The following is a 16786-nucleotide window of genomic DNA, read 5'->3' as shown; positions in this document are numbered from 1 at the left end:
TTAAGGGAACCGAACATTATATGGACATCTCAAACACTCACAATACTGTTCAAAATGAGAACTGTCAGTAAAACAGCACCATCTAATAATGAGAGATGCTATTGACAGATACTTGCTTTTAATCATAAATTATATATACAAGAGGCTCTGACTGGTCAGCTAACATAAATGTGCTTTGATTCGCAGATCAGCTCCACGTCACCAGGAAGTGTCATGCCGCTACAAGCACAAGCTTTTGTGCTGTGTACATACCATCAGTCAGAGAAGCTGTATGAGTTTGAGCCTGAATCAGGCAGAAAATGACACAGAGGACACAGCTGAACTTCACACCTGCTCTCTAAAATAAGATCTGACAAGTGTCTTTCACATATATTCAGAATAAGCAATAGAGCTGTGAACCTACACTAGTCTCACGGTTCGGTTCGGTTACGATTATCATGCCATCGATTTGGTTCAATTCGATATTTTGGTGCACCACGGTGCATTGACGGTGCTTTTCATACACAGTTTTATATTTTCTTCACAGCAGCATTTCTTGTATTAAAATGTATGAATATATTTATATTTATATACTATTTGTAATACAATTTTGTCATTTAATACAAACAGTCAGATATATAAACTGTAATTTTAAACAAAACGAGCATTTAGCAAATAATATAAACAAATATAAATATCCAGCTCAATTTCTGATCCTTGTCTAGTTCTCTTACACCCCTTTGATTGGTCACACCCTCAAAAAAACGGTTGCGATCGGCTCTTGTGCGCTGCGCTCTTCACAGATGAGTGACACTGATGTGCGGCAGGCGGCAGCGGCGATCACAGCTAATGTATGATAGACACGGTGGAGAAAACTCTGCAGACACGCGCTCGTTTCTGTATGCAAAAGTAACGCTGTAAAACAGCCGAGAAGAGAAGAAAAGCCACTCCAGCAGGTCAAATGGGCCACTGTGTGTGTGTGAGAAAGAGAGAGAGAGAGACAGAGCGAGAGAGAGAGAAAGAGAGAGAAATGGAGTAGGCTACTTTCACTCTCTCGATCTCAGTGAAATAAGGGCTATTGTTGTATATGTCAGTGAAAGACTGATCCAGCAAACACACACAGTGAAATTGTGCACAGTTTATGAGTTTTAAGAATTGAATGCGCTGTAAATACTCACGATCGCCTCCCTCGCGACAGAGCGCATATAAGGTAAATGACGTCAGTAATAACCGGTTATGATTATTACTAAACCGATACCAATTGTCCAATTGCCCAACAGCATTTCCCGTTGTTTACATCCTCGCTACAACACACCGTTAATGCTAGACACTGTGCATGCAGTTGATCAATTTTAATAAATAAAAATACTTACAAGTCGTGGCTCACAATTCACAGCTTTGTCTATTGTGGTTGGAGGAGTTTTAAGCTGATTCCAGCACTGAACTGGGAGAGATTCTGGAAGCTGTCCTTTGTCAAATGCTAGCTATACATTTTTTATAATTCTCTGGAACATAATTAAAATTAAATTGTAAGCACTTCTCTCTTTGTGTCGTGTTCTTTGGCAGGTCAAATACAGAAACAGAAGAAGCTCTGTGAAAATAGCAACTTTTGGACAGCATTTTAACTTTCTTTGCTATAACATTACAGCGACTCTGGCCACGCCCCTTTGCTGAGCGGGGTATATGTGCACCGTAAATGCGTGTAACCTGAAGCATTTGTGATCTCACTAGCCCGGATGTATCTTTTTGTAGTCCCTAAACTTTGTTTACTAAAGGCTTTGCTAAACTATCTCTGTAAAAGCTAATGTCTCTCTTTGCATTGAACTTTCAGTGTATTACATTCAGAGATGGTGTTTATGTTTACATAGCTACATTACACATCAACTAAAGTTTAACATATAATATCATAGTGGACCACTCCTTTAAGTTAAACGCTAATATTTGATCCTTTCAAAATTCTGTAACAAGTTTAGCTCACAGTTCTTGTTATTAACAAATGGCTTATTTTACGAAAGTCCTTCATGAGGTCATGCGTTATTATATTTTTCTTAATTTCTTGTGATCTTGACATATCAATAGTTGTTACATGATCACAACTTATTTCTCTCGTTATTTTTATATAACAAAAGTTGATTTCTGAAGTTTTTGACTTTTTTTTTCTCTGATATTTCTAAGAAGATGTCATAGACACGCATACAGCAGCATTATTTTCAGGAATTCACTTTTTTTTTTAAAGTAATTGTAAATAACTTGTAGAAAGGACGCATTAAGTAAAGAGCAGGATCTTCATCATTCTTCAAAATCTAATTTATACATGTATGCAACAATTTATGAATGCATGGCCTCTTAAGACTTCCGTACTTATTACCTGCCTATTATTATTATATTAACTGTTTATTAATAGCTATAAAGTATGAAAGTATTACAATATATAAAGTATTATAAAGTAACCCTAATTCTGCCCAAAACCAAAACCCAACTTCTAGTTTACCAATTATTATTAAACAGCTATTTAGTTGTTTATCAAGCTAATAGTGGTAGTTGATGGTTTGATAATACCATAAATTGGGACCTAAACTAATTTTGATACTTAAAAATGAAATGATAATGATACTTAAAAATAATGAAATTAATATAAATTATAATTTTGAACTTTTAATATGCTTCATAAAAACTGTTTTTAAAATATAACTAGTTTCCACAAAAAATAACAAGTAGCATTGTCTTCAACATTCAACAATTAATAAAAAAAGACTTTTTGAGTCGCAAATGAGCATATCAGAGTGCTTATAAAGAAGCATGAGACACTGAACTTCAGTTTGGACATTATAAGTATAAATGACTTTTTAAAATATATTAAAATAGAAACATGTTATTTTAAATTGTATTAATACATCACAATGTTCCTTGCTTTATATTTTTTAGATTAATTAAACGTCTTGGTGAGCATAAGATACTTTTTCCATAATCTTCTGAAAGGTCATTTCTGTGAATTAAGTCTCTATTTTTTACATGAAGAGTAAATGTAGGCTTTATGAAGAGCATATAAATTCATTGCTGGCATATAGTTTATGAATGCTCACCATTCTGCAGAGTGGCAGCTCTGGACTCTCTCCCGACACTAGTTTGGAAATTTCCTCCCAGTGAAGGCACATTTCCAGATGCTACAAAAAAAATACATATATGTATAATGACAGTTTGATTTACCATACAACTTCTCATTGCAGCACATTGTAGTTAAAATGCAAGGCGCTATCGCCATCTGCTGTTCGTAGACAGTACTGCAGATCAAAACAAAATACATGCTCTCATATACAAATAAACTTTGAAGAGGAACAGCATTGCAATTTACAAAAAAAAAAAAATGATTTATCATACTACTATGCTATACACAAATTTTTAACACTTTTTAGAAGAATTTTTTTATATGAATTAAACTAAGAAAACTAATTTACTAATACTAATGTTGACCAAATAAATTCATTTAAATCCCTGTACTATCCAGCTTATTTTTCAAGGCAATTGTAACTTTATTACATTGAGGCTTGTGGTTTCATTAACTTCAATTTAGTTTTATTATGCTGACGGATGTTGCAAACTGGTATTTTTATAACATTACCTTAACATAATATTTTATTTCTAATGCAGTTTGATAAAATTTTTATTCTGATAATGTAGTTTAAGCAGTTTGACTTGTTACTACTAGTCATTTAACCAATAGTAACAAATGAATCTGAAGTCTAACATATTAGCAGTACATATTAGCTTATTTCAACATTGCCAAATAAGATGGATAAAAACAGAAGCAGATTGTCAAAGCATAGAAAAGATCTCACATGGTGACAACTGACAAAGAAATTAGATATAGATATTATAGATTTAGGTGACCCTATACTACCGATTTGACATTTATTCCCACAACTTAAATGTACTGTAAAAACTTATTATATATTTTTTATTTATATATTGTGTTAGAGCTGCACAATTATATTATTTCAGTAGCAATTTCGCAATGTGTGCTTCCGCAACAGTCACATCGCAAGATATGCAATGTGGAGTCTGAATATTAGTTGATTGGGAGCCACAGAACACGTGATTTATAGAATCACTGTTGAGTTTTACTATAACAGAGTGAAGGTTTAGCATTTGCATGTGCTTTTAAAGCCTGCATCTGACTCAGTATTTTAAGAGAGTTTAAAACATTAGTTTAACAACATGATGTTTGGAGGTGTTTGCATTGCATTTGTGGAAATATAAATTTATCTCATCTAATTTCAAATTAACAATAATCTACGCATAACTGAAAAGTTATATTCTTTAGTTTTTTAATTATCTCATTTCATTGACATGCCAGCTAGCAGGGACATTTAACCTTTATCTTTCTGACTACAGGCTAAGCCAGTGATGCAAATGCTTTAAATGACTCTGTCTTTGTCTTCGGGTGTTGCTTTTATGCTACAGAAACCCTATGTTGATTAACTTGTGTGGTCAGTAGCTGGGCCGTTTTTTAAAACCTATGCCAGGTTGACTCCAACTCTTAATTTGCATGCTTTGTTTAGCCATATCCCCTCCTCCTAAGAACACAATATAGACATGAAATCTTTGTCTTAAGTCAGACTTGTGTGAGACTTGAGACAGACTCGTGAAAGAACTTGCAGACTGCGGACCTCTAGTAGGCTCTTGCAGACACATGGACATCTTAAAGACACTGTATGACTGCAGATTAACCAACACGTCTCAATGAAGGAATTCTGCTTGTTTCGAGTCTCCTGGACTGGGTTCTCTCTTCTTTTCACTCATTTATTTTTTTTTACAACACATTCATACAGAATTTATGCAAAAAACAATTCTTCAATTCATTTTTGGCTGATTTCTAGTCCAAATATCCACATTTCAAAGCGAAAACAAGATTATTTTACTAACTCCATTAGCAGAAAATGTAGCTTGTTCTAAGGAAAAACCCTTGTTTTTGACTTACTTCTTCTGAAGGTAAAAACAAAACAATATTTTTACTTGATTAAGAATTCTTTTGATATTTGGACTACAAACGAGAGAGTAAGCACATATTTTGCATTGTGATTAACCAGTTTCTATACCTAAATACTGTTTATATTTGTCCCCAGAAAACTGTTAAATAGACCTAATCAAACCATTTTGTGAAACTGTATCCCAGAAAAATAATCAGATTTTTCCAATATCGTGCAGGCCCTATATTGCACTCACTTTTAAGAGTACAATGATAATGAATGAATTGCTCACCATCGCCAGCGACGAACTGGCCAACAGCTGACGATCCGCCGCCGCCACTCTCCACAAAGGTGACCTCAGAGACGATGATGTTGTCCTCCAGCACAGAGCCACAGCCCATGCACACCGCAACACCCCGAGCCTGGTCCACATCGATGTCTGTCCCACCGCAGGTCTTGCACCGCCCCATGCTCACGATCAGTCAGCTTACACACAACACAGGGAATGAGCTCTAGAAGTATGTAAAAACTCATCAGAGAACATATAGTGAACATTGCCAGAGCTACATAAGAGGTTAATAGCATTCTTCATAGTTGTCAGTGGCACATTTTAGAGTAAAGCTTTAATTTACTTACAGAATTCAAATGTTTAATCACTCCATTTCATGTTAATCTCTTTTATTTTTAAGTCAAAAAGTCCATTTAAGTAAATTTTTTATAAAGAATAAAGGGGTTGCTCTTGATAAAGTGATCGTTTTCTAGGTACAGGTCTTGTGACAAGGCTAGGATGGTGTAGAGCCCTATGAAACTGCAGTTTGGTTGTTCACATTACCAAGCGCCATAGTAGTCAACTTTATGGAACAAATCCTGCATGTTTTCCTCAAAAACCTTTATTTCTTTTTGACTGAACCAATACAGAATTCAACAACTTGTATGACAACAGACCTAACTAAAGAAGGGGGAATATATACAATTAAAGACAAATTATTAATCGCACCTGTGAAACTATTATATCATATATTATATAACATACAGTAATTATTATAAATAAAATCTCCAGGTTTGTACAGCCCACTTGGAGCTCGAAGGCCCACCCACTTGGAGGAGGCTCCGACCTCCGTTTATACTCTTCTCAAATTATTTGACAAGTTTGTTTGTATATTTGTTTGTGTTTAATGCTATGTGGAAGAAACTTCTCCAAGTGTTAAAAACTTGTGTGTCAAGCAGGAGTGACCGATACTACAGCGGGTAAAAAGGTTTTAGAGAGGTTCCTTTTACCAACATAAGGACTAATTTCATGGAGTTTGTTGCTTTTAGTTTCAAAGGGACATTGGACAAATTTGGGCGTTTGCACTTCACAAGGGATGTTTCACAGTTTTTCCTATTATATTTTCCTTATGGAAAAAGTCATCTTTGTTTCATACAAAAACAATTATCAGTCTGAGGCACTCGAAAACTAAGTAAATAAGTTAAAAAACCTTTACTGACATGGATATAACTTCTAATTACAAACTTGGGAAAAGAAGAAAAACGTACTATGCATCATCGTTCTTGTTCACTTTTTTCCACTTATGATTGATGTTTTTTTTTTGTACACCTTTAAAAAACCCTTGTTCAAATACCACAGGCAGATTAATTACCCCAAAGCACTTTTGTTTGTTTCTGGATCTTATTTTTTTTTTAGTTTGTCAGGAATAAAAATAAATAAATAAATAAATAAATAAATAAATAACGACTAATGTCAATATTATTGCCCCTTTAAAAATGTGTGTTTCGATTTTGTTCAGCTACAGAACAAATCACTGCTGTCCAAACTAACCTAACTTAACCCAAATTAACCTTACTTGCCTAGTTACCCTAGCTATGTCTTTAAAATTGTATTTTAAATGAGCTTTTAGAAAATATGTATTGCTGTCGGCGCCAGTGGTGTAGTGGTTAGTGCGTCGACACATGCACTCCGATGCTCGTGGCGACCCGGGTTCAATTCTGCCTCGCGGTCATATGCCGATCCTTCCCCTCTCTCTGCTCCCCATGCTTTCCTGTCTATTCTCTACTGTCCTTTCAAAAATAAAGGTGAAAACCCCTAAAAAATTATTATTAAAAAATAAAAAAGAAATTATGTATTGCTTAAAGGGGTCAGGCCCATAGCCAGGGGGATTCGGGTGATTTGGGTGGTTCGGAAGACCCACCCCTCACTGACATGAGCTTATTTGTCAAATTTTGACTGCTATGCCATTATAAATAGTATAAATAGCCCGTCAAAAAAGACTTTAAGACCAAGCAGAATCCTCTGTTGGCTTCTGCTTCAATTTGACTTCTGCTAATCAGTTTGGCCAATGCTAACAATTTTTTTCATGAGTTCAACATCCAACTGTGCAAAAAAACACACAATCTGACATAAGAGAAGTAATATTTCGCTACTGTATTGTTTTTTAATGGAGAAAACATTTTACAAGAAACTTTTATTGTAAATGATGGGCCTTATTGTTGAAACATAAAATGAGCAATAAAAAGCTGTGAAGTACTAAAAGTGATCCATATTAAAATTGAATTGAATACTATTTTGGAAAATATAGTCAAAAAGTGTGGTTATGATAACCATGCGACAAGCTAATTCAGAATAGTGTTTAAAATGTCAATGAAATGCATTATTAAAATTTCATAATTCAATAGAAAACGAGGCAAATAATTGCAAAAAGGTCCACTTTTTGAGAGAAAAAAGAACCACCCTTTTCACCAGGCTGGCTAGTGGTTGGTGTCAAATATTTTTGTCATCAACTTTACATTTAGAACCATTAAAACAAATTTTAATCATTTTAGTTACTAATTCAGTAACAATAATAAGAAAACTATTTTCGGAAACAACATTTATCATATATCACACTTAAAATGTTCACAGTTAAACTTAACTTGCATTCACTTTAAAATGTACAGCTGTGATTGATTTGAGAAAGGACTCATCATCAGTGGCGCAAAAAGGGGGTATGCAGTGTATGCGGTGCATAGGGGCGCCACACATGGGGGGCGCCATTGTGCCAAAACTATTTTTGAAATTATGCATGTTATTATACATATTAAACAAAATAAATACATATTTTTGGTTGAAAAAAAATGTTTATCCTGCATTTTATATGAATATACAATTGTATTTTATTGAATACAAAATTATACCACTCCTCCCTCTTCGTTGACCTTTTGATTGATCCGTTGCTCGGTTACAGTCACATGTTCAAAATGGAGAGAAGAGTAAAGAGACATGGAGCGCGAAATAGAAAACAAAAAGAACAAACAATGCTTAAAAATGAAAACTGCCATGACAAATTGGATGATAAGGGATTGGTAAGCTTAACCCACACTATTATTACCATACTTTTAATCAACTTCTAATGTTTTTGGGAGTGACGGGCTGCCATATAATAAATTATTCATTATCCCCACTCAGTCTCTGCATGGGCTTTTACTTAACATAAATGCAATGACAATTAGTTTTGTTTATGCTAATTTAACATAATATTAGTTGTATTTAAAACAAAACATGCTTACATATTATTAAGTGTGTTTGTCTGTTCACAAACTTGAATCTGCTTACATATTATTAAGTGTGTTTGTCTGTTCACAAACTTGAATCTCAAAGTATCCGCTTTCATGCATCTTCAAATCGCGTGTATAGAAGCCGTCTTTATCACTATGTAGCGCGTCCGTCACTCAGCACCGTTATACTGATTCAGAGGCTGCATAAGAGCGGCAATAGACGCATAAAGCTTTACTGGAAAAGACGTGAATGCGGCCGTTTTTACATCAATTTCATCGTGCTGTCATTCCAAAATAATGCGAAAGCTTACTTCTCTTAAACAGTTCTTGCAATTATATCACATGAGATCGGCTCTGTGTAGCTACAACTTTCACTTTTCACATAAACATTACAAATGTAGGAGAAATGCGGAAAAATACACACACAGAAGAGCAGATAGAATGGTAAAATGTGGTAGAATTAATTTTGCAAAAGCAAGAGGGTTTATTGGTATGAATTGCATTCGTTGGCACACACGTTTTAATTCAAATTCATTTAAAACAATAACATGCAGTCACACATCCAAGTGTAAAGTTTATGTAAAAGTTTTATCAAAATAAACTGTTATTAATCAAAAGTTATAAGAGTAATAACTTAGAGTAATATAATTATTAGAGTAATAACAAAATGTGTGTTTAAAAGTACATACCTAAATATTATGGCCAGACAGAATCTGCTAAATATTTTTGCTATTTCTGCTGGGACTTTTGTAAAAAATCTGCGGAATGATCTTAGGATTATCATAACTAAAAACAGATAAAAACTATATATATATATATATATATATATATATATATATATATATATATATATATATATATATATATATATATATATATATATATATATATAATATGGAATAAAATATTATATCTTCAATTTTATTTAACATTTACAATGCAAATCAAATTAGATCCACTTATTTGGTAAACAAAGCAAGTCTCTCATATATCTATTAATGTTTCTACTAAAAGGCAGAAAATACTACTTTACCAACTGTAAATAAATCATATGAACATTTTAATATTACTATTATTATATTACAATAATATTAGTGAAATGAATTTAAAAACTGAGTAAATATAAATGTACACACATTTACACAATTAAATACATAGACTCAATGATGGGCTAAAAATCTGTAGAAAACTGCTGATTTCTGCGCACGCAGATTCCGTGTGGGCCTACTGAATATGTTTCAGACAAAATAGAAAATAATATTTTGATTAAAAAATTCCCCTATATAAATTTTATATATTTGATTATAATGATTCTTAACCCTGGTTTAAACTGACACATGAACAAATATTCAGAATTTTCACATTTTTTGGAACTGAGATGTTTATTAATCCTATAAAGATCCATTTTTATACCATATACATGTTTTTATAAATTTATTAAATATCATATTGATACATTAGGCATTTTGGAGTGGTTAAGGGGGGCGCAAAACTTGAAATCGCATACCCCTCAGTAAATGTGCAGTTGCGCCCCTGCTCATCATATATAATATTCCTCAACATTCAAAATTTAGAAAAATCTTGGGTTTTTAAAATGCAGTGTTGTGTGAATCTCTAAATAGCATTTGGCATCACTGAATAAAACCTCAAGAAAATCACTGAACTCATAAATGTTCTGCAACAGCGCCACTCTGAGGCTTCAAAACAAACTGCGTCTCCGACAAGCCCACGTTGCATTTTGACACATTTTGAGTTTAAACTCCAGGACAGATGGGAAACGAATCAGATCATGAACTCCTGAGAGTCAACATATGTTGATAACTTCTAATTACTGTCAACGCCCTGTTACATCCAGGTTACAACGTGGCAATCTGCTTACTTTACAAGCAAATCTGGAATTCCCCAAAATCTACTGGTTACCCTTATCGATATCGGTTAATGTATTATTAAGATTAAAAAGCAGAAGTAAGTATCTCGAGCAGTTAAGATATACGACCTCAGGCTTTACCTGTCTGCTCCAGAGAGCCCGTAAAAGGCCTTCCAGCTTCGTTTGTCGAGATAACAACCGTGAACCTCCCCAATTTCCGTTATTTAACAGACGGTAACACTGATTAATTTACCAAAAAAACGGACGTGTTTCTCTGCATGACAAGCCGCTACACTGGGCATTCCGCTCCACTATCAAAAACAGCCACATGTTTCCAGTCAGCGTGCGACCGGCTCATACCATTGTGAACGTGAAAGGGGGGACAAAGGCACACGTTTATTATAACATATTGTGCGAAACTATGACACGGTATCGGAAACGCTATTGTTCTTTCGAACTTGACTTTTACAGAACAATTGTTACGACATATTGTAAATAAAGGACATATAGGATTCGGTAGCTTGTTAAATCTTGGCTGTTTTCCCTGTCTGATGACATGGTTTAAACGCTGTCTCATCACGCTGACGTAATTTGTAAACGTAGAGTGCAACTTTGTTGTCAGTACATTCATTAGAGCATAACATATATAATAATATACAATAATTTTTATTTAACTCTCTCAGAACTTATGGTTTTTGGAATAACTTTGTTAATATGGTGAAAATGCTTTATAATGACATTAACTCATTATAAAGTTTTGGTTCATCTGGAAACCACTTAAACGTTTTAGTTGTTATAGAGGTGTGTACCAAGGCTGCCCCATTTCCCTTTTTTTTCTTTTAGCCGTTAAATTATCACTTAACATCTTACAACATTAAAAATTTTTGACAAATTCTTTTGTTTGACAAATAATTAAAATTTCTCAGCTTGCTGTTGATACCACTTTATTTCTTAAAGATCAAACTGAAATTCCTTTAAGCCGTAGTATTATTTAATCTTTTTCTTAAGCCCCAGGTTTATATTTAAATCTTACAAAGTGTGATTTTTTTTTTTTTTTTTTTTTTGTCTCTGATACACTGCAATCTTTGATACACAACATACCTGTGAAAGATTGTGTGAAGTACCTGGGGATTTTCCCTACTGAAGATAAATAATCTCGTCAAAATCTGAATTTTTCACCTAAAATTTCAAAAACTAGAATTATCTTTAATTCATGGCTTCAACATGACTTATCCATTTATGGCAGGTAACCTATATCCAAAGCTGAAGGGCTGTCTCGTTGTGTTTATCCTGTGTCTCTTTTTGTCCGTGACAAAGTTGCTGATGATGTAAATAAAGTGTTATTGAATTTTATATGGAAGAATAAATCCCATAGAATTAGGAAATCAGTCTTATCTAACAGGCGCTCAGACGGTGGATTGGAGGTTTAAATTAGCTCATTTAGAATTAATCTGTTAGAAAGATGTCTCTGTTTTATTAACTCGATTTAATATATTTTCCCAATGTTATATTTGATAAATTAGGTGGCTTAGACTTTCTTTTAAAATGTAATTTCATCCTTCTGAATTGCCAATTTCCCTTTCTAACTTTCACAAGTTTTACTTGCCTGGAAATTGTGTTACGTACATAATTTTTCCCCACACAAAGAAATTCTTTGGAATAACTACTGTCTTAATTTGTGGGAAATCTCTTTTTTATTGATAGGGGGTTTAAAAGAGTAATTGTTTTTGTTTTAGACCTATTTAAAAATTATGGCAATATTCTGGAATATGAAGAATTTATGACATTCTATAATTTTCATCTGCCAGTCAAATCCTTCAATTGTGTTATAAAGAGTTTGTCACCAAATTATGTGCACTTATTTAAAATGTTACTTTAATGAGAGAAAAACAACCTAAACCTTTATGGTGGAGTGTCCTTTTTTGATAAAAACAAAAATTTGATAGAAGACATGTAAGACGATTGTTATATTACTCTGTATATACCTCCCCAAGATGTACATTTTCCAGGACCAATTTTTCTGACGGCATTCAATGGACCTGAAAAGTTTAGCATATTCAACTAAATAAGAGAAATACATTTTAAGATTATACATAATGTTTATCCTACGCTCTCAGAAATAAAGGTACGCATGCTGTCACTGGGGTGATACCTTTTTAAAAGGTACACATTTGTACTTGAAGGGTCCATATTGGTACCTCAAAAGTATATATTTACCTACAAATTTTAAAAGAAACACTTTTGTTTTTTTAGGTACTAATATGTACCCTTGCAGTATTAAAATGGACCTTTTAGGTACCAATTTGCACCATTTGGAAAGGTACCACCCCAGTGACAGCTCGTGTACCTTTATTTCTAAAAGTGTACAAATTCCCAAAGCGCTAATTATTTTGATATATCTAATTCGTGTACTTTCAATATACATGAGGTGACTTTATTTCGCTTATTCTTGCATTCACATTAAAATTCTTTGGAACATTATTTTTTATGTATTGTTCTTCTTTAAATATGATTTTAAATGGTCAATAAAATATATTTTTCTGTATTTCTCGTGTAATGATCAAGCTCTCAATCTTATTGTAAATCTTTTGTATTACACTGTAAATTTTTATACACAAAAAAGTATTTTTCTAGATTTAATAGTTTTCTTACTGAAACTTATTTCAATATTGAATCTATAAGCACATTAATAATAATAAAAAGAATGACAATAGTTTCTTAAAACTTATGATAATCTTTTGCTTAATAATTGAGGATTTGGAAAGTTTTTTTTCTCCTTTTCTTCTTTCCTAAATATTTGTTATTGTATTTTCATTTCAATGCAGTTGATGTTACTTTTCTTGGATTTAGTTTAAAAAAATAGTTGTCAGTAACAGTCCAAATTAAAAAAATATTGTGTGTGTGTGTGTGTAACTTTTTGTTCAATCTTGTCTAAGTGTGCGCTCACACAAGGCTTTATTAGTATTATTTTACTAAGGACCAAGGTATTTCACTGTGACTTAATTGCTTGGTCAACTAATTTGTCTGAGCCTAATTAAGTTGAGAGTTGTGACTATCTGCATTATTTGGATGAAAACTTAAACACTCATATTGTGAATAACCTCTAATAACTGTATAAATAACATCCAGCAGATGCGCTGAAGGTGGATGCAGAAGTCAGGGCAGAGTTGTTCTTTCCCCCATGTAATAAGATCCAAGAAGAAGAGAAGGAATGTTTATCAAACTGCCCCTAAAAAAGACGAAGAACCAGATTAAACCAACACAATCTCACAACAATTCGTAATTTTTTCATACAAGATCAACAAGCCAGACATCATAAAGGAAGGTAATGCATGATCAGTGCTTGATACCGACACAGTGCCTTTATTACATTCAAAAATATCAGGTTGTCAGATAGTTCACTCAAGTTCACCACTAAATATCAGATTTCAGCTTTTCAGATTTCAGAAGTTCACCTAAAAATGAAAATGTACTCACTAATCACTCACCCTCAAGTGATCAAAACCTTGAGGAGTTTTTTTTTTTTTATTCAATTGAACACTAAAGATGTTATTTTGAATAATGCTGGAAAAGTGTAACCATTGAAATCCAGTGGGAACACAAAAATACACGGAAGTTATTGGTTATAGGTTTCCAACTTTCTTACTTTGTGTTCAACAGGATAAAAAATAACCAAGAAAGTTTGGAGCAACAGAAGGGAGTGTAAATGATGACAGAATTTTTATTTTTGTATGAACTATCCCTTTAACCCAACAATGGGTCAAATATACAGACGAACCCAACAGTTGGGTCAAAAATGTAACATAAATGTGCTGTAATAAAAAACAGTGTTGGGCTTGTCCATGTTTTACCCAGCCAAGGGTTAGGAAAATCCTTCCTTTTTAATTCATTTAAAGTTTAAAGTTATTTGTTGTATTGCTTTTACAATGTATTGTGTTAATGTAGCTTAACATAGAAGTTATAGTCAATTGAAACTGTGTCAGTCCAGTTTTCAGAGTTGAAGTTCAATTTAGTTCAGTTTAGTGTGGTTTAAATTTCACTGCTGAAAATCCAAACACTGAAGAACAAATCCATAAAGTCACAAACCCAGCAAGCTGGAAAGTGTAAGTACAGGAGTGAGGCAAGGATGTTTATTAGCTCCATTTCTGTTCCTGCTGGTAATAACTGGATTTTGATGTCATCCACAACACTGAAGCAAAATGGCATCCAGTAGACATTATGAAATCATTTGGATGGTTTTGACTTGCTGATGACCTGGCCCTTCTCTTGCTCACACAGAAAAGGACCAACATTATAATAAAAGCTTCTGCAATCTTGAGGCTAAATTCAGTAGAGAAAAATTCAAGGTTTTAAAGATTAACACAGCCAGAAAAAGCTCAATATTGTGAGTAGGTGCTAGAGGAAGTGGGTTGTTTCCCCTACATGCAGAGTAATAGACAGATTTGTGGACAGACAACGCAATCACAGCTTTAGTTCAAATAAAGAACATCTGGCAGATTGCTATCAACACCAAGATCTGGGTTTTCAACACCATGGTGAAACTGGTATTACTGTATGAAGCCGGGACTTGGAGAGTTGCCACCACCACCATAAAGAAGAAGACGCAGGTTTTCATTCATTTCTTCCTGTGACTCTGGATAAAACACTTATCAGTGAAAGATGACACCCTTAATAAAACACTGGACATGCATGCGTGCATTGGACAGATCCTTTACAGGCCTGCAGACAGTATTACAGAATAGTCCCACATCTGGAACTCACAATAAGGGAAGAGGGACAGACAGAGAACCACCGATCACTGTGTTATGGAGGCAAAGAAGAAGAGGATAAAACTTTCATGGGGGCAGATGGAAAAATTGACACAGGACCAAGATGTCTGGTGAAAACTTGTTGATGGCCTACATTGTAAACCCTAATAAATTGAGATTACTCTAATTATTTGAGGAAATTGATTCCCTCAGTTCGTTTGGGTAATGGGAAATTGTCAACTCAATTAATTGAGTTGACCAAATGTGGTCTCTCCGTTAAATTAACTTAAATGTTTAATTACAGATAGCTTAAATGTTGAAGTACAACATTAAACATTTAAATGACTTAAATGGCCAATAGACTAAAGTTCAAAATTTTTCAGCTTATGTATTTTTTACTTACTCCCAAGGCTGTTTGTATCTAAGTTGATATTTAGCCACACCATGTTGGTGTTTTGTAACATCTTATTTTTAGTGGGTTGTTAGCCCAACACTCAACCTCCAACCTGGAGGACCAGGACATACACTATGGACAATTTAGTTTATGCAATTCACCTATTGCACGTCTTTGGAAAACCCATGCCAACACAGGGAGAACATGCACACTCCACACAGAAATGCCAACTGACCCAGCAGAGACTAAAACTAGTTCTTCTAGTACCTTCTAGTCTTATAGTAATTATTACCTTCTTGCTGTAAGACGGCAGTGCTAACCACTGCTCCACCATGTCACCCCTGTGTGCATATCAATTAAGAAAAATGTATATAAGCATAATGTAACTTTTCTCTTTTGTCAGATGGGTTCAGGTCACAAGCAAAATCATCACCTTGTGTCACATAACATATATCGACCAATCAGCACAGATGTCAAGGCAGAATTTCTAGCGCAACCAATCTTTTTTTTTTTAGTGTTCAGCTTTAATGGACAGGACAGTATAGAGTATTGACAGGAAAGCATGGGGATCAGAGAGAGGGGAAGGATCAGCAGGTCCAAGATGCAGGAATCGAACTTGGGTCGCCGTAAGCACCGGAGTGCATGTGCCGACGCACTAACCACTACACCACTGCCGTCAACGCAACTAATCATTTCAAACAGACATGATGAATCGTTTAAAGAAATTAAAATGCTACGTTCAGAGAACTTAAAATATTAAGTTTTTTGCTGCCTAATATGAGTAAGTTTAACCTGTTAAAGTTTTGATGCCTAAACTGGGCATTTTAAGTATAGTAAAGTTTTATTAACTTAATATCTTTAGTAATGACAACAGCGGGTTTACAGTGTATACGCCCCATGTAGGGGTAAAGTTTAAGAATGTTTGAGTCAATACTTCAAATGCCAAATGTATTCCTACATCAGTAGTTCTGATAAGAATTAGTCTGAAGCTTTTTAAATTACATTCATTAACATTTATTGGCTAAAAAACAAACTTTCAAGGGGCTTCAAGATTACTTGGATGAAACAACTAATAAAACATTTCACATTTTAGTTAAACCCCTTAACAGATGTTCTTCAGGTTGGGGAAAGTTCTCTCAAAAATCTGAATATGATTTTCTAAACCCGGTAATCTTTATTAATAAATAAATATACCAATTGATCATCACTCAATTGCTCAATTACTTTGATTTTATTGCTTTATCAAGGGTCTCCAATCCGGAATAAATCGGTAAACATTAGGCTATATTATTTTAATTTA

The 16786-nt window shown here is 33.8% G+C and overlaps 1 protein-coding gene across 2 annotated transcripts in view; it reads right to left on the bottom strand.

Moving 5' to 3' along the window:
- Positions 1-10657, bottom strand: part of brf1a (BRF1 general transcription factor IIIB subunit a) — an 81862-nt gene extending 71205 nt beyond the window's left edge. The window contains exons 1-3 of one of the 2 annotated variants that reach the window (XM_017358699.3): positions 10486-10657; positions 5239-5432; positions 3063-3143 (exon numbers count right to left, since the gene is read on the bottom strand). In XM_017358699.3, the coding sequence (XP_017214188.1) occupies positions 3063-3143; positions 5239-5416 (259 nt within the window). In that variant the 5' untranslated portion in view covers positions 5417-5432; positions 10486-10657. 2 annotated transcript variants of the gene reach the window in all.
- Positions 10658-16786: the final 6129 nt, after the last annotated feature.

The sequence above is a fragment of the Danio rerio genome, chromosome 13 (genome assembly GCF_049306965.1).
Source record: "Danio rerio strain Tuebingen ecotype United States chromosome 13, GRCz12tu, whole genome shotgun sequence".
NCBI classification, from domain to species: domain Eukaryota; kingdom Metazoa; phylum Chordata; class Actinopteri; order Cypriniformes; family Danionidae; genus Danio; species Danio rerio.
Note: the sequence above shows the minus strand (reverse complement) of the source record. Positions and strands in the feature narration are given on the sequence as shown.